Below are 26,372 nucleotides of genomic sequence, written 5' to 3' on the forward strand. Positions count from 1 at the left end.
CTGTGATCATTGTGTGGTTGAAGCATGAGACTGAAGGTCAGTTGTTAAATAGCTGTGCTGTCCATGGTGCTGAAATGTCAGTTCATTAAATATTACATTTACATTTAGTCATTTAGCAGACACTTTTATCCAAAGCGACTTACAAAGAGTTTAGGGAGCAATAAGCGATATGTCACACAGGAGCAATAATACAATAAGTTACTTGTTTCAACAGAAACCTGTTGCGACCACTACCTGTTGCGAGAAAGAGAGAGGGTTCGTGGATTTTTTCATTTTTCTTTAATTTGTCTGTCAAGTATTTACAGAAGAAATAGGTTTTAAGTAGTTTTTTTAATGTTGTGAGAGATGTGGTTGACCGGACCGAGTTAGGAAGAATGTTCCACCAGGAAGGAGTTTTTCGCAGAAAGCGATTTACTGCCCTTATGAGAAGGCAATACAAGACGCCGCTGGTTTGCTGAACGCAGGGATCTTGATGAGGTGTAGGAGGGTGTGAAAGTATGCCGGTGCAGATCCAGTGATAGTCCTGTAGGCAAGCATTAGTGACTTGAATCTGATACGGACTTCAACCGGTAGCCAGTGGAGAGAGACGAAAAGGGCCGTCACATGAGCCCTTTTGGGCTGTTGGAAGACCAGGCGTGCTGCTGCGTTTTGAACCAGCCGGAGTGGTTTGATAGCCTTTGCAGGAAGACCAGCAAGGACAGCATTGCAGTAGACCAACCTTCAGATTACCAGCACCTGGACAAGCAGTTGTGCCGCATGCTCAGTGAGATAGGGTCTAACCTTTCTAATCTTGAATAAGGCATATCGGCATGACTGCATTGTCTTTGCAATGTGATCATTGAAGGATTAATCAAATATGACTCTGAGGTTCCTGGCTGTTTTGGAAGGAGTGATTGTGGTATGGCCAAGTTGGATGGTGAGATCGTGTTGCACCGTGGGGTGTGCCGGAAACACGAGTATTTCTGTCTTGGCAGGGTTCAGCTGGAGGTGATGCTCTTTCATCCAAGCTGAGATGTCTTCTAGGCAGGCTGTAATGCGAGCTGCTACAGTGGTATCGTCTGGGTGACACGAGATGTAGATCTGGGTGTCGTCAGCATAACAGTGATACGAGAAGCCATGTGCCCGTATGATGGGTCCCAAGGATGTCGTGTAGATGGAAAAAAGCAGCGGTCCAAGCACCGATCCCTGAGGGACCCCAGTGATTATGTGGTGGGCACTGTCCACTGTGATATTAACACTGTCCGTGGTTCTGAAATCACAACTTTCTACTACACTCAGGTTGTATTGTTCCACAAAGAATCTTGAACATTCGCAGAACCTTAATGTTGCACAAAAGGTCCTTTGTGGTAAAAAAAAGGTTCCACAAACTAGAAGACAGAAACAAGAAAGATGTTTTTTCTGTGACTCTTTTAAGCACTTTTTTATGAGCGTAGAAGGAATGTGCTCTGCCGTATATAAATAATAAAATAATGTTCTGCTTTCCCCAGGCTCCAGACAGACAGTGTGTGACTGCACCATGTGGAGATCGCTCTGGATCCTACATACATATGAAGACAGTTTCTGCAACCACAAACAACATGACAAACACAAAACAACTGTTGTCTCAGGCATAGAATTTCCTACAGCTCTCATATCAACCTGAAATATTTCTTCACACATAAAATAAGTATAACTCAAAGCAAATATTTATGTTTTTCTAAACCATCCTGTTAAGAAGGTTAGTGTACGAGGGTGATGCACAAATCTTCATTATTCCATATTATCATATTAATCTTTTTATGAAGCCACTGAATAAAAAAAAGCTTCTTAGTGTCCTAAAGCCCAAACTTTTCTTTTTCAGACAGAGGCACTAATGAAACGAAGTCCAGAGAGTTGGCTCCTCTCAGCCGTCTCAGAGGAATTGCAGGGTCTGGAATCACAGATAACAGAGAACATCGAGGAGGAAGTGATTGCACTGGACCTGTCACATTCGAGAATCATCCATCAGTCAGAACTTACATATCTCCTTCTCAAACACAAGATTCCTCTGAAACTCACAACACTTGCCTGTATCTTCAAATCCTTCAGCGATACCACCATCCCGGAGCAGGTAGACCCCTAGAGATCCAGCAGAACCTTATTAAAAATATAACGCAGCAATGATGTGATATTGCAAATAATGTTATTTAGATCATTGCACTACATTAGTATTATTCAATATACACAAGAAATTAAACAAATTCTTTACTTTAATCATGTAGTTTCTAACTACTCTGTCCTTCTAATCAATCTTAACACTATTCCACATTACCGTTATTAAGTGATTTTACATTTTTCTTACCGTACTGCATTGCAGGTTCACTATAAGGAACTGCTGCAGTTTATACAGAGAGCATCTCATGACAAGAAACATCAGGGTGATCTGCAGGTCTGTCAAACAAATGCTGGTTTTAAATTATTACAATCGCTAGGTGTCAGGAAAAGATTGATTTGTTTTTAAATGTGATTCACTCAGGCAGAGATCTGGCATGTGTCAGTCACCAGTACTGACCTGGAATCAGTGAGAGAGAGAAGCAATATGACTGCAGACCAGGAATCGTGGCATCACAGGTTTCAGAAAATGGAAATGGCTATGCAAATGTGTGACACCAAAAATACAGGTATAACCCTTAATACAGTATCTTCATTGAAATAAAGTCTGTTTCCATGGTAGATTTATAATATGAAAGCATTAATGCAGTTATAACTGGCAGTGTGTGTGTATTTTTAGACCAAACTAAGATAAATTAGTTTTAAACACGTAAAACTGCAGGTTTGCAGTTATTTTTACATCTTTTTTTTAAGAAAGTTAGGTATCCGTTGTATTAAGAACACTGGCACTAACCACATGCAATCTTGACCACCCACTTAACATTCAAACATTTTGATCTTGTGTTTTGTTTGCAGGTTATGTAGAAAGAGATCAGATCAAGCCAAACGTCTGCTACACAACTGCAGTCTTATCTTTCATCTGAATCTGAGTCCATTAAAGATCAATGAGGTCACACGAAATTCTCAAGGAGATGGAAAAGTTAATCTTGCCTTAGCTTTACGGCTGCTAAAGGAGCTATAAAGCTATACATTTTTTTTATAAGAAATATGCTTTGGTAAACATTAACGGCCTCACAATAAAAAAAAGTTTTAAAATGTCACAATATAAAAAAACGACAAATCACATCCTTCGTAGGTAAAAGAAAATATGTGAATTGACTATGTGCAGAACAAATGACATTTTCAATGTTCAAAGAAATAATGAATGAAGGAATAAAAATATTACAATTTAAATAGTTTTTAGGTTGATCTTCATATGCAATACATGAAATGAACACAAGAGGGCGGCCTATGGCTTTCTCACAATTTCACCCAAGATGATTTATTACTGTAGATGACAATTCACAATCCAACCTTGATACCCACTTTAAATTTTCTTACACATTAAGTACTTCTACTAAAGAAAGTTTGGTAGGTTTCTCATCTCTGCTACAAGATCAAACAGATGATAAATAAACCTAAGGCACAAAATAAAACATCTTTTATTTTTCGTTAAACACGAGCTTTAGTCTTCATTGTATAAGTGTACACAATCTTTCCTTAAAATCTACATCTAAAAGACAGATCAGATCCCCAAAACAAAGCTTTGTCAAAGGACGTCAAACAAGAGGTGGGGGGATATAAAATGTTTACATACTATGTTAGTGAACATTTTCAGCATCACTCTCTAGAAATAATGTAAAAATAAACATGAGCACCGCTTAATTGAGTCATACCATTGTTAATGCATGAGCGCCCCAAGAGGATAAATGAGGGAAATACCGAGCATTCAATAAAATCTGTTGTTCTTCAGCTGTGGGTCACTGACAGTCAGTCTTTGGCATCTCTGCTACTGCAGGTGATTTTGTAGGGGTGAGGGTATCTCAGTGCACCAATGATTCCATCCATGTGTGGACACTGTGAGTTCGGCGGCCAGGAGAAATGTATCCGCTGTAGCAGAGACGTGATGAAAAGGAAGAGCTCCGTCTTTGCCAGAGTCTCACCAAGACATGCCCTTGGACCTGAAGAATAAATATAAACACACAAATCAGTATAACTTCTGCTCATGATCAAATCTGTCATAATCACAAGCACATGACTCACCGAGTGAGAAAGCGATAAACGCCTCAGGTTTATAGAAATGTCCGTTCTCATCTAAGAAATTCTCAGGGTTGAACGTGTCCGGACTCTTCCAGTGCTCCTCATCACTTAAAATTCTAGTAAAGTTTGTCATGATCATAGTTCCCTAAAAAGAGATTTGAATATGTGCCAAAGACCTACAGTATAAGTCCAAATCACATTTTAGCTCAATAGGAGTCACTGTCCTGTTAACAAATGCTTCAATCAATCCATCATAATTACAGTACATGATGTATTTTATCATGAATATTTCATTCATTCATTACCTTGGGAATGTCGTATCCTCTTAGTTTGGTTGGTTGTGTGGTTGCATGAACGACACCAAAAGGTACAATGTTAGCACAGCGCTGAATCTCATGAACAGTGGCGTATGTGTATGGAAGTTTTTCACGGTCATCCATGCTGGGCAGACGGTCATAACCCAACACCTGAACAATCTCCTCATGACATCGCTCTGTGACAAAAGATGTTAACATAAACTAGACAAAATAATTATGGCATCATAACAGTAGAGTTTACCTGCAGGTTACGCCAGACACTGAATTTTAATTTAGATTTTACACATGATCTACTGATAATGTAAACTCGAATCACCTTGTACTGCTGGGTTTTCCATCAAGAAGATGAGTCCCCATCTGATGGTGGTCGCTGTTGTGTCCGTTCCTGCCAAGAAAAGGTCAGCTGCTGACATGACCATGTTCTCCTCGTGAAATGTGGAGTCCTCACGAGACTTTTGCTAAACCAGGTTAAAAAAGAATCAATGTTGATATTTTCCAAATACAGAGGTTTGGTTGTTTAACTGAAGAAACAGTTTCATGAAAGGTCAGATTTGAGCGAGAGAGGGTTTCTCACTTTCTCAATCTCCAGCAGGTAGGCATCGATGAAGTCTCGTGGATTTTCCGGATCAAAAGTTTGTCTGTGTTCTTTTACTTCATCACGAATGAAACCCAGTAACTCATCGACATTCCGGAGGATCTTCTGGTGCGGTCCAGGGAAGTGCTTGATGAAGGGAATTAAGCTGAAAATCTAAAACAGACAAGCTTTTCGATGTAAAATCAATTCCTTAAACATTGTAAAGAAATACTCAAAACGACCTTTCTGGAACCATAGTCATACTTGCCCCACAGCAGCCGCCATCAGCATGAAGTTTTCATTGAGGATTTTCAGAAGATACGCAAAGCGCTTGTTGTCATATTCGAAGCGATCTCCAAACACGATGGAACAGATTATGTTGGAAACTGCATTCTGTACGACGTGTTGGGGGTCAAATGCCGTTCCTTCAACAAAGTAATGGGAAACATTATTATAGCATCTGATAGTGAAAGGCAAAGACGGACATCTCCTCACCTTCTGCTTTGAGCATCTCAGCAATCAGGTAACGTCCTTCTTCTAAAACACGTTCTTCCAGGGATCTCTGCCCAAGGCCAAAGTTCCTGAGCGTGTGGAGAGCAAACCTTCTCTGCTGCCTCCACGAGTGACCAAATGTGGCCATTATTATACCTGAGAAAAAAAGAGAACATTCAGATGCTTTTGAGTAGATATGCAATGTAACATTAAAAATGATGAAAGGTACAATAAAAAAGTCCAGTGTCTGTCCTCACTCACTATCTACAGCCGCGTTTCCACCGAAATGACCTGGAACAATTAGTCCTGGAACGCTTTTCCCAGGAGCATTTTCACCCCAGACATGCTGTCTGCGTTTCCGTCACAGTCTAAAGTCCAGTCCAGAAGGGTGCGGTAATGTCGGACAACGATAACGTCACACAAAACGACGGACAATCATCATTTTTGTGTGACACTGCAGTGTACAATGCTGCACGAACTCAACCAATCAGCATGTTTAGCTCCCAACTCCCACCACCGAAAGTTCCTGAACTTTGAAAAAGTACTACCTCGCATGCAGGGTCTTCCTAAGGTGAACATTTTTACCCGGAACTTTTCTGCGGTGGAAACACACCGAGTCCTGCCCCAAAGTCCCTACTAGTTCCTGGGAAAAGTTCCTGCAGTGGAAACGAGGCTTATGTAAGGACAACATCACCTGCCCATTGGACACCCTGATAGCAATAGACTCCGGGGCGGATCCGCCTTCAAGTCGCCTGGTCCGCTGTACTCTCAAGATTCAATTCGGCCACACGCACAGAATATGCCCCGCCTCCGCACAACGCACTGTCAACTCGCGGACTCGCAACTGACGCTGGGCGAATTCTCTGACCGAACGCGCCTTTTTTAAACCGTCACAGTCACTTAATCCATCTCCTCACACAGTGGAAACGCTGGAGCTGGCAGGTCGGTGAGGACGGAACACGGTAAGAATAGTTAAAATATGCTTTATTTGTACAGTTACGTAGCCAGTAACATTACTGTTGATTGCTTTGCTTGATGTTTTTAATTCTGAAGTGATTTTTGCAAGCCAAGTTTCAGCACATTGTCATTAGCGTTGAGTAAAATTAATTTGGTAGATAACTTTTTGAGTAAAAGCTTTTTGGACGGAATGTCTTTATCTCTCTAGGAGGTGGAGTGATTCAATCGGATTTTAATCCAATCCTGAGCACATGTTTTCTCCCCTTTCCAGTAAAATAGCAGGCGAGATAAACTGATGTTAGGCCTAACATTAACGTTACCTGTTTTTTTACACTGAACTTCTGGTATAGTTTGAGTCTTTTGTTAATATTTTGACATATATTCTCCACCTCCCCATGTAATGTTGTTTCAGATAATTTTCATATCATATTAAATCTTAAAATACTGTGCGTGTGTGTGTGTGTGTGTGTGTGTGCTGTTGTGTGTGTGTTATTTTGCAGTTTACAGCTCATTCAAGTGCCACTGGTCTTGCAGTATTTCATCTTTTCCAAACAACCGAGTAAAGTAAGATTTGATACTGTTTTAAACTTGATTTAGTCAGCTATTTTGTCAAAATACTAATAATGGTCCACACTACAGCTTTTAACATGTAATAAATGTGCAATTTCAAAAGATTTATACCAATAATTTAAAGTTAAAAGTTTTTAGGTTTATAAACTACTTCGTAGTTTAAAAACCCACTTGTATCAGTAAACTTTAGTTCTGGTAGACTAATTATTTCATGTCATATTAAGATATTAAATCATATTACTGTGCGTGTGTGTTCACTTGCAGTTTACAGCTCATTCAAGTGCCACTGGTCTGTTTTTGGAGAATTTCATCTTTAAGGTACGTATGTAAACTTTGCCTACAGACTTAAAAAGAACGGCTAATTAACGGCTAGAGCTCCAAAAGTTACATAGTGTACCTATAAATGTCAGATTGTACACTCTTGTTTTAAAGACAGTGGTTATGTGTATCCTTAAAAAAAACTGGTATCTCCTATGTGATTTCATGAATTTGTTTAATGAAAATTTGCTTGTGTATCACAGGTGCTGTGAGAAAGAGCCATGTCTCCCGTGCCACCACTGATGATGACATTACAAAACACGTAATACGGTGGTTCAACTTGGCAGCAGATAGGGGAAACTCAAGGAGCCGTCCCACTGTCAGCACCCAACAGTAGCGTTTCGGTGTTTCACAGTTAACTTCTGTGTTTTGAAGTGTTCGTTTAACAGTTAAGTAGTAACAGTTGAGATAAAGTTTACTACTTTAAATAGTTTTGTTTCTATTCATCTTCAAAAAACCCAGTTTCCACACAAAAAAATAAGCAGTGCAACATTAATAAGAATAAATGTATCTTGAGCTACATTAAAAAAAAGTGTTCTTTTTCATTAAATAAAAAATGTTCTTTGGACAATTTATGGTTGCATTTCATTTTCTGTAATACCTATTAATTGTTTACATAAATAATTGTTACTGGCTAAAATGGCTGAATTTTGATTTACAAGTTTTGAATGATTTCATCATGTTTTATTAATAAAGGCAGGCATATTAAATATTATAGAGCAATCCAGTCTATCCAATGTCGGTCCATTCGATTTGAAATATTTCTTTAGCTAGTTTTGGCCAGAATACTAGTTTTAAATGAGGGATCTGAAAGGTATCCTGACAGAATGACCAGATCGGATCCCTGGCGGATCAGCTGCTTTATAAACGGGTCCATATTGGATCCGTGGCGGATCAGCTGCTTTATAAACGGGTCCTGATCGGATCCGTGGCGGATCAGCTGCTTTATCAGTGGATACAGGGCGGGTCTGGTCCGGATCCGCAATCCTTATTTGTTCCGGATCCGCTGCGCTGTGCAAGTGGACTCCGTTCCGGACCCGTTTTGCGCATCCGTTCCGGAGCTTGTGACACTCCCGGGGCGGATCCGTTCCGGAGTCAGTTTGCTATCTGGGCATTCTCATAAATGTCGAGCTCACATTATGTAACAGCTTTATTGCTTTTATCTCACGCAACAGCATCAAATCTACATTTTTCAAAACATCCAAACAAAGTGTTACTGACCAAATCCGTTAGTCATCCATTCTATAATAGGTAACGTTGGTCTTCCAGAGAAAGTTGAAGCCTCCTGGACCAGAGCTTCTTTGGTGATCTGGAGTGTGTTCAACGTTATCATGGGCTGTCTTCCCAGGAACATGGTGGCCATCTCTCCATACCGATGAAACTGACCAGAAAACACTTTACAATACTTAAACTCCAAAACTGATATTACATAAACTTATCTCACACTTTAAACACATTGGCCCTATCGTACACCCGGCGCAAGGCGCAGCGCAAGTGTTTTTGCTAGTTTCAGCCCGACGCAATTCTCATTTTCCCGTCCTGCGCTGCGTTGTTTAAATGGCAAATGCATTTGTGCTCATTTGTGCGCCCATGGGCGTGCTGGTCTAAGAGGTGCTTTCAGGCGCAGTGTTTCAGGAGCAACTGAAAATAGACTGGGCCATAGACCAACAATATTTTTGTTTGTTTAAAATTAAAGAGCACATTAGTAGAAAACAGAGGCGGATACAGAAAGTAGATGATAGGTGGGCCTGTAAAATTGTGGGTGGGCCAGAATAATTTGCATCTCCCTTTCAACCGGAGTAATTTTTAAGAAAAATTGATGGACCGGTGTCCTGTTCCATTGTGGCATCAAATGCAATTCACTGAACTTTGCTCTGCAAATGAAACGGCACCATTGTGCAGTTGATTTAACAAGGTCCCACGGCTCTGCGGTGCATGGCTTAGCACTCGACTCATTAGATCAGGGCTATTTTCAATTTGAAATGCAATACGCAAAATGGCAATGCAGTATGTAAAATGACAATGCAATTGTGTATTTAAATATACATTTTAAATAACATATGTGCAACATTAAGTGCAAAATTAAAATAAAAATTAAATTATATCAATTACATTTGTCAGTTCCTACACTAGTTTTAATATATTATTTAAATGGATATTTTTTCCCGTCGTTAAACTATAGCAAAAGTGAATTCGGACACACCCTGAGTGCACCTGCGACCGTGCGCTTTAGACCATGCGCTTAGATCATTAAAATAGTGCCCATTAGATGTTACCACATTCGGAACGCATATTTGTTGTAAACTCAAACATCTAATTTCAGATGGTGATTTAGATGTGATAGATAAGAAACTATGAGACTCACCGATCTGACACATCCCACCGGGTCCATTATGACATGTGGTATAGTTCCCACAAAAGGGAAAGGTCTGGGTCCAGGTGGAGTTCTGCCTCTGGAGACATGAATCCTCATGATCTCAAACAGAACCAGAAAGATCAAACCCAGAACTAAAGCCAGAACCACAGAGTTCAGGTCTAAAATCCTCAGAACAGACCCCATTACAACACAATCAACACACACAAAAACACTACATGAACTCTGTGCTTTCTGAAACCAAAGAGGAAGAGGGTGGAGACAAAGACAGAGAGGGGGGAGTGTCAAACTTGTGCTGTTGTGTTAACTCTTTCTTGGTAGTAATGAGATGTGTATCTACATGTGTATGTCTATCTTCCTGCCAATACATCATGTATAAAATGACAATGTGCATAATTACAGTTTATAAATATAAACATACAGTTAGAGGTTTTAGAAACGGTATTCACTTCAAGCAGGAAAACACTCCCTTTCCTGTATTCTGACTTGGCTCGAAATATACATGTCACCTTCAGGACCTTCAAGATTTGGAACAACTTGAGAGTGAGTAAATGATGAACGAATTTTCATTTTTGGGTGAATTGTTTCTTTATTTAGTTGTATTTAGAACACTGGCAATAACCACGTGCAATCTTTACCACCCAATAAGCATTCAAACATTTTGATCATGTGTTTTGTTTGCAGGTTATATAGAAAGGGATCAAGCCATTAAAGATCAGTGAGGTGACAGGAAAATCTCAAAAAGACAGAAAAGTTCATCGCGCCTCAGTTCTTCAGGTGCTAAAGAAGCTATAAAACCATAAAAATGTTAAAATGATATAACAACTCCTTTGGGAAACATTAACAGTCCTATAATAGAAAAATAAGTTTAAACAAGTCACAATATGAAAAAAAGACAAATCAGGAGGCTAAATAAGGGAATTCAATAAAATCTGTTGTTCTTCAGCTGTGGGTCACTGACAGTCAGTCTTTGGCATCTCTGCTACGGCAGGTGATTTTGTAGGGGTGAGGGTATCTCAGTGCACCAATGATTCCATCCATGTGTGGACACTGTGAGTTCGGCGGCCAGGAGAAATGTATCCGCTGTAGCAGAGACGTGATGAAAAGGAAGAGCTCCGTCCTTGCCAAGGTCTCGCCAAGACAGGCCCTTGGACCTGAAGAATAAATAGAGACGTCCAATCAATATCAGTCTAATAACTTCTGCTTATGATCAAATCTGTCATAATCACAAGCACATGACTCACCGAGTGAGAAAGCGATAAACGCCTCAGGTTTATAGAAATGTCCGTTCTCATCTAAGAAATTCTCAGGGTTGAACGTGTCCGGACTCTTCCAGTGCTCCTCATCACTTAAAATTCTAGTAAAGTTTGTCATGATCATAGTTCCCTAAAAAGAGATTTGAATATGTGCCAAAGACCTACAGTATAAGTCCAAATCACATTTTAGCTTAACATGAGTCACTGTACTTTTAACAAATGCTTCAATCAGTCCACCATAATTACATATTTTATCACGAATATTTCATTTATTCATTCATTCATTACCTTGGGAATGTCGTATCCTCTTAGTTTGGTTGGTTGTGTGGTTGCATGAACGACACCAAAAGGTACAATGTTAGCACAGCGCTGAATCTCATGAACAGCGGCGTATGTGTATGGAAGTCTGTCACGGTCATCCATGCAGGGCAGACGGTCATAACCCAACACCTGAACAATCTCCTCATGACATCGCTCTGTGACAAAACAGATTAAAGAATTAACCACGACATCATGACATTCAAGTGTACCTAAACTTTTAAACAAACCATCTTTTTCATGGAAATATTGCCTGTAACTTTAATGAGTCTGGGAAAGATTTCAGCCTAGATTTTACACATCCGTAGAGGTCTTATCTACTGATAATGTAAACACATGCTCACCTTGTACTTCTGGGTTTTCCATCAAGAAGATAAGTCCCCATCTGATGGTGGTTGCCGTTGTGTCCGTTCCAGCCAAGAAAAGGTCAACTGCTGACATGACCATGTTCCCTTCGTGAAATGTGGAGTCCTCACGAGACTTTTGCTAAACCAGGTTAAAAAAGAATCAATGTTGATATTTTCCAAATACAGAGGTTTGGCTGTTTAACTGAAGAAACAGTTTCATGAAAGCTCAGATTTGAGCGATAGAGGGTTTCTCACTTTCTCAATCTCCAGCAGGTATGCATCGATGAAGTCTCGTGGGTTTTCCGGATCAATAGTTTGTCTGTGTTCTTTCACTTCCTCACGAATGAAGCCAAGTAGGTCATCGACATTCCGGAGCATTTTCTGGTGTGGTCCAGGGAAGTGCTTGATGAAGGGAATTATGCTGAAAATCTAAAACAGACAAGCTTCTCAGTGTGTAACCATTTTCCTTAAACATTGTAAAGAAATAAAACAATCGTGCAAGAACCAAAGTCATACTTGCCCCGTAGCAGACGCCATCAGCATGAAGTGTTTATTGAGGATTTTTAGGAGGTGTGCAAAGCGCTTGTTGTCGTATTCGAAGCGATCTCCAAACACGATGGAACAGATTATATTGAAAACTGCATTCTGTATGACATGCTGGGGGTCAAATGCTGTTTCTTCAATGAAGGAATGTTAAAGCATTATTTTAGCCAATGCATCTGATACTGAAAAAGCAAAGACAGATATAGAGAGACCTTCTGCTTTGAGCATCATAGCGATCAGGTAACGTCCTTCTTGTAAAACACGTTCTTCCATGGATTTCTTTCCAATGCCTAAGTTCCTGAGCGTGTGGAGAGCAAACCTTCTCTGCTGCCTCCACGAGTGACCAAATGTGGCCATTACTATACCTAAAGAGAGAGAGAGAACTTTCAGACCCTTTGGAGTAGATGTATCGCTATAATGTAAATGAATGGGACTGACACTGACAATGATAAAAGGTACAATAAAAGAAGTCCAATGTCTGTCCTCACTCATCTCATCTCACCTCACTCATCTTTAAGGACAACAGCACCTGCCCATTGGACATTGTGCTAAATGTCTAGCTCACATAATGCAACAGCTTTATTGACATATCAGCATCAAATTTTCAAAACTTACGAACAAAGTGTTACTGACCGAATCCCTTAATCATCCATTCTGTAATAGGTAATAAAGCTGGTCTTCCAGAAAAAGATGAAGCGTCCTGGACCAGAGCTTCTTTGGTGATCTGTAGTGTGTTCAACGTTATCATGGGTTGTCTTCCCAGGAACATGGTGGCCATCTCTCCATACTGATGAAACTGACCAGAAAACACTTTACAATACTTAAACTCCAAAACTGAGTTCTTGATGACTTTAATATTACATAAACATATCTCACACTTAACACTTCAAACATGCATTAGATGTTTCGGAACGCATATTTGTTGTAAACTCAAACATCTTATTTCAGATGGTGATTTAGATAAGAAACTATGAGACTCACCGATCTGACACATCCCACCGGGTCCATTATGACATGTGGTATAGTTCCCACAAAAGGGAAAGGTCTGGGTCCAGGTGGAGTTNACATTTTAAATAACATATGTGCAACATTAAGTGCAAAATGAAAATAAAAATTAAATTATATCAATTACATTTGTCAGTTCCTACACTAGTTTTAATATATTATTTAAATGGATATTTTTTCCCGTCGTTAAACTATAGCAAAAGTGAATTCGGACACACCCTGAGTGCACCTGCGCCGTGCGCTTTAGACCATGCGCTTAGATCATTAAAATAGTGCCCATTAGATGTTACCACATTCGGAACGCATATTTGTTGTAAACTCAAACATCTAATTTCAGATGGTGATTTAGATGTGATAGATAAGAAACTATGAGACTCACCGATCTGACACATCCTGCCGGGTCCATTATGACATGTGGTATAGTTCCCACAAAAGGGAAAGGTCTGGGTCCAGGTGGAGTTCTGCCTCTGGAGACATGAATCCTCATGATCTCAAACAGAACCAGAAAGATCAAACCCAGAACTAAAGCCAGAACCACAGAGTTCAGGTCTAAAATCCTCAGAACAGACCCCATTACAACACAATCAACACACACAAAAACACTACATGAACTCTGTGCTTTCTGAAACCAAAGAGGAAGAGGGTGGAGACAAAGACAGAGAGGGGGGAGTGTCAAACTTGTGCTGTTGTGTTAACTCTTTCTTGGTAGTAATGAGATGTGTATCTACATGTGTATGTCTATCTTCCTGCCAATACATCATGTATAAAATGACAATGTGCATAATTACAGTTTATAAATATAAACATACAGTCAGAGGTTCTAGAAACGGTATTCACTTCAAGCAGGAAAACACTCCCTTTCCTGTATTTCTTTACTCTTCCCACAAGAAAATACTGAAAAGTTCAGAAAGGTTTTAAGTTCTGATTCACTGTAGAGGGACAAACACTACAGAAATTTCAGAAAATAGTCAATAGTAAACAAACAATTCTACTTCCTTTTATTAGTCACATGATCTGTTAAGGTGTGCAAAGGTGAAAAATAAGGTACAACTATGTCAAAGGTAAAGAATGACCATTTTTAGTGATACTACTTGATGCAACCTCATGCAATGCCTCAAAAATATATTTTGTGCAATGGGGGGATTCACATTCATGCTTTGTTCATGGGTCACACAGGTTTAAAATGGTTTAAAACGATTATTTACAACTAAACAAGTTTTTTTTGTTCTCTATCCTTTTTTGTGAGAGCAAGTCATTTTTAAGACAGTTAAAGTGTTAAAATACTGCAAGATGATGGAGATAAAACACATACTTCGGACTTGACATCAGACTCAGTTCTACACACGTGTGTGATTGTGAGTTGTGACTCCACCCCTAAACCTACTAAACAGAAAAACGTTTCACTTATGAAAACGTTTTTATTAGGAAATGCTGAAAATATTAGGGATGCTCATGGTTAGACTATGCACATACAACTGGATTGGAATATTTTATTCTTTTTAAAATATACTGTCACGAAAGGGGTCTGGATTCAATTGCGGGGTAACAGAATTTATTAGACAACAAGCAAAAAATAAAAGGCTCAACAAAGCATAACAGTTCAGGATGGGGAAACAGACTTGAACACATGGCAGGAGGATGGAGAGAGCAGTGGTGAGGCAAGGGTTAACAGGTGCAGGGCTAGGACAGCCCGGAGAGTTCAGCGGTGGCCAGTATGATAGCCTCCTGGCCAGTAGCGTTTTTAACCACCACGCAAACGCGTAGGGCCCCGCAAGCTTGTGGGCCCCCTAGTGGCTACAAGCCGTAAAATCATTTGACGCTTGATTTAGACACTCGGATATACGCAATGAAGCGCACGTATCAAAGCGGTGCTCAAAAACGAAAGAAAGCAAAAGAAAAGAAATCTAATACTAATTTTACGAATATAGCAAAACAATGCTATGAAAGCAGCATGAAAAGAAGAATCTTGCACCTTTTACTTTCTTATACTGTAGCTAAATGCATTCTGTATTATTCTGAATAAAACAAAGGACACTTTTTCATCCCAAAACCAAGAAGGTTTATTCTTATAACAAACTGTGGAGAATTTTGTGCTGTTATGTGGTTCAACGTAAAATAAATCCAGTTTATATTAGAATGTATATACGTCTCATTAATTCCATGAGGGGAACCGAGTGGTTATGGCAGGTGCTGCCTTCCGTACCGACACTGTAACTGGATGGCTGGGAAGCCATCGAGCGCAGGAACAAGTCCCACTGCGTGATGAGCGAGATAGTCCGGGGAAACCAGGGAAGAGATCTGGGGACACACCAACCACAACAACAACATGCACCACCACACCAACAACATGCACCACCACACCAACAACATGCACCACCACACCAACAACATGCACAACCACACCAACAACATGCACCACCACACCAACAACATGCACCACCACACCAACAACATGCACCACCACACCAACAACATGCACAACCACACCAACAACATCCACCACCACACCAACAACATGCACCACCACACCAACAACATCCACCACCACACCAACAACATCCACCACCACACCAACAACATCCACCACCACACCAACAACATGCACCACCACACCAACAACATCCACCACCACACCAACAACATCCACCACCACACCAACAACATGCACCACCACACCAACAACATGCACCACCACACCAACAACATGCACAACCACACCAACAACATGCACAACCACACCAACAACATGCACCACCACACCAACAACATGCACCACCACACCAACAACATGCACCACCACACCAACAACATCCACAACCACACCAACAACATGCACCACCACACCAACAACATGCACCACCACACCAACAACATGCACCACCACACCAACAACATCCACCACCACACCAACAACATCCACCACCACACCAACAACATCCACCACCACACCAACAACATCCACCACCACACCAACAACATCCACCACCACACCAACAACATCCACCACCACACCAACAACATGCACCACCACACCAACAACATCCACCACCACACCAACAACAACCACCCCCACCACACCATTGGTTTTTTGTGTGTGTATATGTTTGTGGTTTTGTTTTTCAATTAACTCATATTGGTAAGGTGAGAGACGTTGGCTGTGGGTTTATGTCCACAGATTGCTGTGCTTGAGATTTAGCTGTGTTTCACGAGTGTGGTGTATCGAGCGTGGGGTGATGAATTAGCGACCCCTGCTGGCGACCTCTCTCCTTACTGATATAATGGTTAAGTTGTTTTCTTTTGGTTGTTTGAAGTTACTTGATGAGGCCTTGTGCAAAATTGTTCTTCCTTTGGATTGTGTGATTTGTAATAAAGCTTTTATATTTTTCTACCTACTTGTTTTCGTTTATGCTCACTCCACCTCTGACTATAAACCTTTGTGCCTAAACTGATTTCCCAGTGTTTCCGGGGTGTTGTAGTCGAGTAGCTTAGTTTACTAATTTTCCTTGTCCAGTATCTTTCACCCACCTTGCCACACATACATCACCTTTAGGTCTTTCAACAATGTTTCTGTAGATTCTGAGCACCAGCTGAAATTCTCTAAACAATGCTGTCTAGGGGAACAGAAGTATAAGTAGTCAACAAAACTTGATGAGGTCCATCACATTTTGGACCTAAGGGAGAGACTCGTAGTAACATTACACAATCTCCAATTTCAGGCAGAACAGGCATGTTACTTTGCTCTTTATCTTTTTCAGCTTGTTTGACAAAGCGGGTTTCCATCACTCTGGTTTTATTCGCATTTTGAAGTTTCGCATCAGAAACGAGTGATGGAAACTCCAAATTTCGAATTAAAAACCCTTAATTCGCAAAAAGTTTTTACGCTCGCTTGAGGTGGTTTTTCATTTTTGCGAAAAAGGGTTAATGCGAATAATGGGAGATGGAAACGCATTTGCCGAATAAATTCCTCCAAAAAGTCACGTAATTGCATTATTAGACGGCGTAACCTGACTAACCAGAGTACTGATCTTGTTACACAGCATCAGAAATGTTGTGATGGTCATTCTTAAATGCCTGAGCAAAGTCATCAAGTATTTCTGTAATTGCCTCTTAGAACTGTCACGACTGTGTTTCCCAAACAGCAGACATCCACAAAAGCAGCGCATTTATTGTGTTTCGTAATCGTCTGCTTGCGCAAGTATTATTCTATATGAAAATCATTATATTCAGTGGCTTCTCTTACTTTTATTACTGATATTTAGTGGCAGTTTATTAGGAAGTGGCGGTTGACTATTTGGATGGAAACGGTGCTTATTCGAAAATGTTTTATGCGATATTCCAATTTTGCGCATAAGCTAAATTCGCAACTTTGGATGGAAACCCGGCTACTGACACTAAATCTTGTGTCTCAAAAAAATACAATGGTAGTCAAAAGTGCCACAGAACTGTTTGCTGTCCTACATTCTTCTAAATATCATCTTTTGTTGTTCAACAGAACACAAAAATGATAAAGTAATATTTCCTAGTATGGTTGTCAATGGGAGGCAAGATCTATTTGGTTATAAGCATTCTTCCAAATATCTTTCTGTGTTCATCAGATTTCATCACTCTTGCAAAAATCTAAAGACTTTTAGATTGAAAGATTTGATAGCACTTTTAAAACTCGTTTGACAAAATATGGATTGACAGGATTACGATTGGTTAACCCTTCTGAGTGAAAATATTAGGGAAGACTAAATAGGCATATTAGTCACTGTAAATTAGCTCATACTCCCAAAAATCTAAATGAGGCCGACGAATTGCTGTAGAATGGAGTCATGAGAAGAAACTTGTCTTTTAGTGACTTGGGGGCCAACCTCATTATGAAGACAGGGGATGGCCTATAAAGTTGCAGAAAGGTGAAATATAAGGTACTACTACATCAAAGGTTAAGAAGGTCAGCATTTTGAAATACTATACTTGATGCATCATCGTGCAATACATTCTATATTTTGTGTGGGAATTCACATTGTCCTTGTGACTGACCGGGTGTCATTTATGCTTTGTTCATGGGTCATACAATTTTGCTAATGCTACTGCTAACTAAGTATGTGTATATGTGATTTTTTCTTTTTGTTCTCCCTTTTTTTGAGAACTATTTTTTTAGAAGTCATTTTGAGACAGCACAGAACACAACAATTTTATTCAACAATTTGAAACAGAAGTTTTACAATCTTTTTGACAAAGTTAATGAAAATATATGGCTTGGATAAAAACAGGCGCTGTTGGACCGACACCAATTAGTACCTGTAGATAGTGAGCACCAGCTGAAATTCAGTTGCTTATGTTGCTGCAGACAGTTCTCTGAAAACCTGACAACAGTTTGTGTAAGCTTGGTACCATAATGTTTTTAAAATTATTTTTCAACTGTACTTGAGCTGATGTTCAATCTTTGGCATCTCTGCTACGGCAGGTGATTTTGAAGGGATGAGGGAATCTCACTGCACCCAAGATTCCATCCATGTCTGGACGCTGTGAGTTCAGCGGCCAGGAGAAATGTATCCGCTGTAGTAGAGAGACGATATAAAGGAAGAGCTCCGTCCTTGCCAAGGTCTCCCCGAGACAGACCCTCGGACCTGAAGAATAAACACAGACACCCAATCAATATCAGTCTAATAACTTCTGCTTATGATCAAATCTGTCATAATCACAAGCACATGACTTACCTACTGAGAAAGCGATAAACGCCTCAGGTTTATAGAAATGTCCATTCTCGTCTAAGAAATTCTCAGGGTTGAACGTGTCCGGACTCTTCCAATGCTTCTTATCACTGAAAATCGCTGTTAAGTTTGTCATGATCATTGTTCCCTACAATAGAAAGTGCAGATCTGAAATTATTTATGAAGGATTCTCACAAATTCTAGCTCACATGGTGGCATACGTCTGTTAATACATTATATTTATAATGTGAGTAATTCATTCTTTCATTAGTTCGTTCATTACCTTGGGAATGTCGTATCCTCTTAGTTTGGTTGGTTGTGTGGTTGCATGAACGACACCAAAAGGTACAATGTTAGCACAGCGCTGAATCTCATGAACAGCGGCGTATGTGTATGGAAGTTTATCACGGTCATCCATGCTGGGCTGACGGTCATAACCCAACACCTGAACAATCTCCTCATGACATCGCTCTGTGACAAAAGAGATTGAATAATGACAAACTAGACAGAAGAACCATGACATCTTAACTTAGAAAAGATGATTTTCATGGAAACCACACGTTACTTAAATAGATTTAAGAAGATTTTACACATTGCAGACCTGCCAATCTTGGAAACATTTTTTGAGAACCATCATTGTAACGGGATGGGACACAGGGTTTGTGGGGGTCCATATATTTTCAAAATTTTCAACATAGAAATTGGTTAAAAATGTTAATAAACAATACGGTCGCATTTTTCAGAATAACTCTTTCAAAGAAAAAAACATATTTGCATTTAGGAAGAAACAACTTCAGTTGTTGAGCTGCCATTTTGTGCATCATTCATCACCTCTACTTGCAGTGGCGCTTGCTCTTGACTGATTTGCCTCATAGCTTGCTGACTTGGCCTTTCTGAGCAGAACATCACTAAAGCTTCACAATATTTTAAAACAGGATTTTGCGAGAGTATGGTGCTGAATGAAAACATCACATGCTAATTAACATTATGTGCAACGTCATCACATTGTATTTTGCATTCAGTGTCGGCACTTCATACCTGTAAACTGTCACTGTAATACTAAATGTCCAATAAAGTACATATTTTTTGTTTGTTTATGTTGTCAGGACATGTAACGAGTATAACATAACTAAACACGACCTATTAATAGTACATCCTGGTTTATTACCATGACATCGTCTGACAGAATTTGAATTAGAATTTTAAAGTTGTAATTAATATTGCATATAGGAATTTATAGTCTGTTTTATTTGACCTGTGCTTCTCTCTCCTTTATCTTAAATGTGTGCTCTGATTGTGCGTGTGTGTGCGCGTGTGCGTGTACTTGTCTGTGTACGTGTGTGTGTGCGTGCGCATCCGTGTGTGTGTGTCTATGTGTGTTAGTACGTGTGCATATTGTACGTGTGGAGTGTTTTGTATGTGGGTTTGTCTGTCTTCTGTGTTTTCACCTTTTTCTTGTTTTTACAGGTACAACTTTAATTGTTTTGCTTGTAGTCAATATGTCTCATGTACAGCTGCTTTGTAACAATGAAAATTGTAAAAAGCGCTATATAAATAAAGTTGAGTTGAGTTTACAAAATTAATCTCAGCTGTGTGCGGTGATTTGGGCTATATTACTTAATTATTATTTCTATCATGCAGCGCAAACCCTCTGTCTGAGTAACAAACTATGTGCATATTTACAGACGAACTGTGTTCATTCATGTTCAAAACGTCCAAAAATGTCCAAACAGTCAGTAACAGTGCCAGATGCCACGTTCAATTTCGAGTCAGCTGAGGCATGGTCAACACTGTGTTGCTTCTCTCTATCACTCACGGGCACAGAATAGAGGCGATTCTGCAACGGTAAAAGCCAGACATCGCGTTTGCACGGCAATAGTGGTGACATTTTCCTACTGAATACCAAAAAGTTGCTAGATTTGACGCTTTGCACCTTTTATGTAAAAAAGTCTCAAAGGGGGTCTGAAAGTCGCTAAATGATAAAGTTGGCAATGTTGGATTAAGTTAACTCAGTTCATAACTTCAATTTTCACTTGCCTAAAGTTAGAATTACCTTGACGTGTACTGTCCTCGCTTAAGAAATCAGTCAGATGGCAAGAGTGGAAGGGGGTGTTCGAGCTCCCCTGTCGGATTTTGTGTTGCTGTCAATTTGCATTCTCCTTTTAGTGATAGGCCTTACCCATCTGTCAATCATCCTCGCTTGCTATTTGGAGAATTAATCCAGCACTACGATTGGTCAAACTTTGCTTTTGCTGTTGCTTGATTTGACTACTGTACGTACACAGGTGCGTCACCAAGTTTTTGTGTAGTGTAGAGTGACAAATCATACCAGCGTACTTTGAGGTAAAAAATGCATAACCGCTACGCAAAATGCGTACATGTTGGCAGGTCTGACATTGGAAGAACGTATGCTGAGGTTTTATCTACTGATAATAGTAAACATGTATCACCTTGTACTTCTGTGTTTTCAGTCAAGAAGATGAGTCCCCATCTGATGGTGGTCGTTGTTGTGTTTGTTCCAGCCAAGAAGAGATCGGATGTCGACATTACCATATTCTCATCATGAAATGTAGAGTCCTCATGAATTTTTTGCTAAAATATAATGTTGGTTTACTTAAGGTTCATAGAAAAAGAAAATAGGAAAAAGAAAGATAGCATAACCTAGATCTCTCTAAATACAAGAATGGATTAATGTAGGGTCTACTTTGAGTAGTGTTTACTTACTTTTTCTATCTCTAGCAGGTAGGCATCAATGAAGTCTCGTGGGTTTTCTGGATCCAAAGTTTGTCTGTGTTCTTTAACTTTCTTCCGAATGAAAGCCATTAACTCACTGGAGTTCTGAAGGATCTTCTGGTGTGGTCCAGGAAAGTGCTTGATGAAGGGAACCAAGTTGAGCATCTAAAACAGAGACTGGTCCTCAGTGTTTGGTCATTTTCAGGTACAAGTTAACATAATTTTTTTCTCAACCGTACTAAATAATCAACAGAACTGTGATCCCAAGTCTGAGACTGAATTATTAAATTTCTGTTGACTCACATCAATTAACTATACCTGTCCTACAGGTGACCCTGTCAGCATGAAGTTTTCATTGAGGATATTCAGCAGATATGCAAAGTGTTTGTTGTCATATTCAAAGCGATCTCCAAACACGATGGAACAGATTATGTTTGAAACTGCATTCTGTACGGCATGTTGGGGGTCAAAGGCCATCCCTACAACAAACAAACAAATCATGTTGACTGTATGAACACAACAAAAGCCCTTTCGATGCTTTTTGACATTTAAAAGCCCAGAAAGACAAGATTACAGCCAGACGTGAAGAGACAAGTACGAATATAGGAAACACATCTGCACACCTTCTGCTTTGAGCATCTCGGCAACCAGGTAACTGCTTTCTTCTAAAACACGTTCTTCCACAGATTTCCTCCCCAGGCCGAAATGCCTGAGCGTGTTGAGAGCAAATTTTTTCTGCTGCCTCCAGGAGTGACCAAATGTGACCATTATAATACCTGAGAAAGACAGAGAACTTTTATTCACAGTGAAGTGGGTTCAATTTTCCTACCCATACTTCTGTGTTATTGGTTTTATTTCAGAACTTATTCACATCCAATCAGTGTGTTACTGACCGAGTCCATTAGTTATCCAGTCTATAAGAGGTAAAGTTGGTCTTCCAGAAAAGGTTGAAGCCTCCTGGACCAGTGCTTCTTTGGTGATCTGGACTGTATTTAAGATTATTACTGGTTGTCTTCCCAGGTACTCGGTGGCCATCTCCCCATAGTGATGGATCTGATCAGAAAACAGCATACAATGCTTGAAGTGCTACCTTAAAGTGGATTCAAATCAAGTCAATACTCAACTCAACTTAATACTAAACTGATATTTGTGTAAAAACCTAGGTGCTAAGAACACATCTTGAACATTTTATTATTTATTACACATCCTAAACACATATCTGTTGTGGAATTAAACATCAGATTGTGTAGGTGTTTAAGATGTAGGAAGGGTAAAGTAAAGACTCACTGATCTGGCAGATCCCATTGGGTCCTTTATGAAATATGGTAAAGTTCCCACAAAAGGGAAAGGTCTGCGTCCAGGTGGAGTTCTGCCTCTGGAAACATGAATCCTCAAGATCTCAAACAGAACCAGAAAGATCAAACCCAGAACCAAAGCCAGAACCACAGAGTTCAGGTCTACATTCATCAGAGCAGGCCCCATTGCAACACATTCAACACACACAAATGTTGTTCTTTTTGTAAAAGAGAGAGAGGGTGGAGACAATGACAGAGAGGGAGTGTCAATCATACCCTGTTGTGTTAAAGTACTTATTGCAGGTAAAAAACAAAATTAATGTATAACCTTGTATGAAATACCTTATGAAAAGTTAGTGCATGATTTAAAATGTTTGAACAAGACATAAGGGCACAAATTTAGTAAAACAAGTAACAGTTTCTTTGTCTTCAAAAATCGGGAAACATGATGGTCACGGATCTTTCAGAGCGCTGTAAAGCCAGGCTCTGACTACAGGATTAAAAAAATTCTGACCAATTATAAATCTGGTTTCCGCACACACATAAGGAGAATCTTTACAGATTTTCTTCTTTAAAATCTTAAACATGCTGTGACCACAAGATTTTAAACTCCTGTCACATCACACACTAACAACTGCACCAGAGGACGTGATCTCACCAAGATATGTAAACAATAGCTGCATCTCAATTCGAAGGCTACGTCCTCCAGAGGTCGCATTTGTCTGGCACATACTGTCATCAAGTCACTAAAACATTGTATATGTGGCATTATGTGAAACTCTGAAAATGAATGAATGTTCAGATCAGAAGGATCTGATTAAAAAATAAAAGTGAGTAAAAGTAGAAACATTTTGAATGTATAATAATTTTATGAGGGTTTTGGACATGGACATTTTTGACCATTTTCAACCAAAGTGTGATTTTTTTTTTGAAAATCTGACACTGCTCAAAAAATAATAATGCATCAAATGAATTTTGTTGTTAATTATTAACATCCAAGACGGTAATAATCAAAATAAAAAAGTTCTGCTTCGCATGTGTAAGGTAGCTGGCGAAGTAATCAACACTGGATGTAGTTGTGGAGTTGCAACATACAACAGGAGAAACTTTGGGGGATGTATCATAAAGCAGTAAAACCCACATTCCTTGCTAGATCCTGAGGAATGAAACCCTGCCCTCTCCCCTGGGCTTGCTGATACCCAGAAACTAATCACACCTCTCCCCTTCATCTCTTCAGGCCCTGACCACTGGAAATGTGCTTACACATTTAATGCTGTGTATATCATTTATTGTCATGTCGTGAAATCTTGATCATCATGTTTGATATCGTTTTAAAGGTCATGGTGCGATGGGTAAAAGGGTCTAATTCCTTCACACCTAACAAAGAGTGTTTTAGAGCTTTAGGACATCAACTGCACTCCTCTAAGAGGTGTGGCTTTCTCAGGGATTCTTGTTTACAGAAAGATTGAGATCCCATTTGATGCTCTCTTCAGTCACGAGAAACCAAACAAACTAAATTCCACAATGACCATTGAATTTATGACTCTTTGTTTCATCTGGGTATATAAGGTGCATGGGCAAAAGACTCGGGGAAGCACTCTGTAGCCAGAACTTCCCACATAATTACTTTGTGTGTATTTATTGCCAGGTATGACTTTGTTTTGTTTTCTATCTTGCTGATCATTTTTATGAATTGAAACTGAATAATATTCTTTTAATTAATGTTGTAATAAAAGTGTAAATTAACTATTGTTATGTTTCTGAGCAAGCATGGAGCGGCCAGACTTAATGATATTAGTTTACCTGGCAACCTCTGACTAAGATCAGACTGACAGTTTTGTGACCGTGAGATCCACGTACTCTGCCGGCATGAGACTCTGTGCGACACCAGGTCCCAAACCAAAGGATAACTGAGTATGAGAATTTATTTAATAAAACCTAAATTATTTGACTAAATTTTGATCAGAAATTAATTGGGATTTTGTCCGAATCTATTTATATTATAATCGGAGTCAGATAAAATAAACTATAGTGCTACTTCCATTAAGAGCACATTGGAAAGACAGAACCCACAAGATACCTTCGCCTAAGCCATTGGATTCTGTCGTTGGGCCAATGGGTGGCTCTTTAAACATGTTGTCATGATTCTGCCTCATCATGTCATGTCTTTCTTGGTCTTGTGGCAGGATCATGGCAGAGCCTCATGTTTTGTGTAGAGAGAGACATGCCATTGTTTGTTTTGACATCTCATGTACTCTCTCTGGTCTCGTCTTTGTCTCCGCCCCCTCGTTTCCTCATTATTGCTTGTAAATGATTTCATGTCCTGCACCTGTTCCCCTCTTGATTTGATCCCTTTTTAATGCCCCTGTGTTTTCTGTCCTGTGCTGGTTCATTGTGATTGTATGGTGAGTTCCTGTGTCTTGTCAAGTTTAGTCTAGTGTAGTCATTTGTAAATTATGTCAAGTGTTAACTTTAGTCTAGTTTAAGTGTAGTTAGTCCTAGTCCTAGTCCTGTTTTGTCATTATATTCCCCTGTTTTGTTATTTTACCCCCTGTAGGTTTTTGGTTTTGTCTTAATTATTATTAAATGTCTTGTTAACCCCTTTCCCACTGTCTGCACCTGGGTCCTCTATCCTTGTCCCCTTGTCTCACCACTACGATCATGACACATGTAGTATATAGAAAATATTTAGAATTATTCAACAGGGGCACCATGTAAACAAACTAGCATTTAAAGTGTTAAAATTCTGAAGATAAATGAATGTTTGGTTGTTATGATAAGAACTGATTCTGGAGAAAAAAATCATGTCATTGAAAGTGGGGAAGAAATATGGATGTATATAATATTTTTACGACCCTTTTGGACATGGATATTTTTGTCCATTTTGAACCTAAGTGTGAGTTTTTTAAACTGATGCACAAAATGTTTTGTTGGCTATTGCCACAAATATTCCCGTGCTGCTCCAGGGTCACATATTCTTTACTACCCAGCACAAATCACACGAAAATCTCAAGGAGATGGAAAAGTTCATCTTGCCTCCACTCTTTGTCTCATTAACAGCCTCACAATAAAAAGTAAGTTTTAAAATGTCACGATATAAAAAACGACAAATCTCATCCTTCTTAGGTGATAAAAATTATGTAAAATGACTATATGCTGAATAAATGAATATGAATATGGATATGAAATGTTTACATATTATGTTACATACTATACATACGCTCTCTAAAAATGACGTAAAAATAAACATGAGCACCCCTTAATAGAGTCATACCATTGTTAATGAGCGCTCAAAGAGGATAAATGAGGCTAATACCGAGCATTCAATTAAGGCTGTTGTTCTTCAGCTGTGGCTCACTGACAGTCAGTCTGTACTTTTAACAAATGCTTCAATCAGTCCACCATAATTACATATTTTATCATGAATA

General features: G+C 39.4%; 4 protein-coding genes and 1 long non-coding RNA gene across 8 annotated transcripts; 2 read left to right on the forward strand and 3 right to left on the reverse strand.

Moving 5' to 3' along the window:
- Nucleotides 1-3,309: 3,309 nt before the first annotated feature.
- On the reverse strand, nucleotides 3,310-10,017 carry LOC130545373 (cytochrome P450 2B4-like). The gene is made up of 9 exons (XM_057319825.1): nucleotides 9,743-10,017; nucleotides 8,599-8,758; nucleotides 5,536-5,688; nucleotides 5,305-5,465; nucleotides 5,041-5,214; nucleotides 4,783-4,924; nucleotides 4,455-4,642; nucleotides 4,153-4,294; nucleotides 3,310-4,070 (listed from the first exon to the last, which is right to left on the reverse strand). The coding sequence occupies exons 1-9, from the start codon at nucleotides 9,935-9,937 to the stop codon at nucleotides 3,880-3,882; spliced, it is 1,506 nt and encodes a 501-aa protein (XP_057175808.1). The 5' UTR covers nucleotides 9,938-10,017; the 3' UTR covers nucleotides 3,310-3,879.
- LOC130545379 (uncharacterized) lies at nucleotides 6,197-8,590 on the forward strand. Its single transcript, XR_008961639.1, has 4 exons — nucleotides 6,197-6,494; nucleotides 6,990-7,053; nucleotides 7,324-7,377; nucleotides 7,581-8,590. It is a non-coding gene; the product is annotated as an uncharacterized LOC130545379 (long non-coding RNA).
- Nucleotides 10,018-10,329: 312 nt separating the features above from the next.
- Nucleotides 10,330-13,878, reverse strand: LOC130545376 (cytochrome P450 2J2-like). 4 transcript variants are annotated; one of them, XM_057319831.1, is made up of 9 exons: nucleotides 13,600-13,878; nucleotides 12,849-13,011; nucleotides 12,428-12,580; nucleotides 12,189-12,349; nucleotides 11,928-12,101; nucleotides 11,670-11,811; nucleotides 11,296-11,483; nucleotides 10,996-11,137; nucleotides 10,330-10,905 (listed from the first exon to the last, which is right to left on the reverse strand). In XM_057319831.1, exons 1-9 carry the CDS (start codon nucleotides 13,792-13,794, stop codon nucleotides 10,715-10,717), a joined length of 1,509 nt encoding a protein of 502 aa, XP_057175814.1. In that variant the 5' UTR covers nucleotides 13,795-13,878; the 3' UTR covers nucleotides 10,330-10,714. The 4 variants fall into 4 exon arrangements, with proteins under 4 accessions (XP_057175814.1, XP_057175812.1, XP_057175811.1 ...); XM_057319829.1 differs by lacking the exon at nucleotides 13,600-13,878 and adding an exon at nucleotides 13,197-13,272 and having other exon boundaries at nucleotides 12,189-12,343; XM_057319828.1 differs by lacking the exon at nucleotides 13,600-13,878 and adding an exon at nucleotides 13,197-13,272.
- A 1,668-nt stretch (nucleotides 13,879-15,546) lies between these two features.
- Nucleotides 15,547-16,347, forward strand: LOC130545307 (histidine-rich glycoprotein-like). The gene has a single exon (XM_057319742.1). It carries the CDS (start codon nucleotides 15,547-15,549, stop codon nucleotides 16,345-16,347), a length of 801 nt encoding a protein of 266 aa, XP_057175725.1.
- A 2,119-nt stretch (nucleotides 16,348-18,466) lies between these two features.
- Nucleotides 18,467-23,131, reverse strand: LOC130545374 (cytochrome P450 2B4-like). The gene is made up of 9 exons (XM_057319826.1): nucleotides 22,937-23,131; nucleotides 22,543-22,702; nucleotides 22,273-22,425; nucleotides 21,968-22,128; nucleotides 21,641-21,814; nucleotides 21,367-21,508; nucleotides 19,200-19,387; nucleotides 18,923-19,064; nucleotides 18,467-18,832 (listed from the first exon to the last, which is right to left on the reverse strand). Exons 1-9 carry the CDS (start codon nucleotides 23,129-23,131, stop codon nucleotides 18,642-18,644), a joined length of 1,506 nt encoding a protein of 501 aa, XP_057175809.1. The 3' UTR covers nucleotides 18,467-18,641.
- Between the last annotated feature and the right edge of the window lie 3,241 nt (nucleotides 23,132-26,372).

This window comes from Triplophysa rosa, linkage group LG21 (genome assembly GCF_024868665.1).
Source record: "Triplophysa rosa linkage group LG21, Trosa_1v2, whole genome shotgun sequence".
Lineage (NCBI taxonomy): Eukaryota > Metazoa > Chordata > Actinopteri > Cypriniformes > Nemacheilidae > Triplophysa > Triplophysa rosa.

What these genes read in the sequence shown, in the direction of transcription:
- LOC130545373 (XM_057319825.1), bottom strand. Translation starts at nt 9,937, where the DNA reads ATGGGGTCTGTTCTGAGGATTTTAGACCTGAACTCTGTGGTTCTGGCT. An exon ending in GGAAAACCCAGCAGTACAAG is followed by an intron (nt 4,643 to 4,782) that starts GTGATTCGAGTT and finishes CTTTTGTCACAG; the next exon opens with AGCGATGTCATGAGGAGATT. An exon ending in GAGGATACGACATTCCCAAG is followed by an intron (nt 4,295 to 4,454) that starts GTAATGAATGAA and finishes ATCTCTTTTTAG; the next exon opens with GGAACTATGATCATGACAAA.
- LOC130545376 (XM_057319831.1), bottom strand. Translation starts at nt 13,794, where the DNA reads ATGGGGTCTGTTCTGAGGATTTTAGACCTGAACTCTGTGGTTCTGGCT. An exon ending in TGGCGTCTGCTACGGGGCAA is followed by an intron (nt 12,102 to 12,188) that starts GTATGACTTTGG and finishes TGTCTGTTTTAG; the next exon opens with ATTTTCAGCATAATTCCCTT. An exon ending in GGAAAACCCAGAAGTACAAG is followed by an intron (nt 11,484 to 11,669) that starts GTGAGCATGTGT and finishes GTTTTGTCACAG; the next exon opens with AGCGATGTCATGAGGAGATT.
- LOC130545307 (XM_057319742.1), top strand. Translation starts at nt 15,547, where the DNA reads ATGCACCACCACACCAACAACATGCACCACCACACCAACAACATGCAC.
- LOC130545374 (XM_057319826.1), bottom strand. Translation starts at nt 23,131, where the DNA reads ATGGGGCCTGCTCTGATGAATGTAGACCTGAACTCTGTGGTTCTGGCT. An exon ending in CAGGGTCACCTGTAGGACAG is followed by an intron (nt 21,815 to 21,967) that starts GTATAGTTAATT and finishes TCTCTGTTTTAG; the next exon opens with ATGCTCAACTTGGTTCCCTT. An exon ending in GAGGATACGACATTCCCAAG is followed by an intron (nt 19,065 to 19,199) that starts GTAATGAACGAA and finishes TTTCTATTGTAG; the next exon opens with GGAACAATGATCATGACAAA.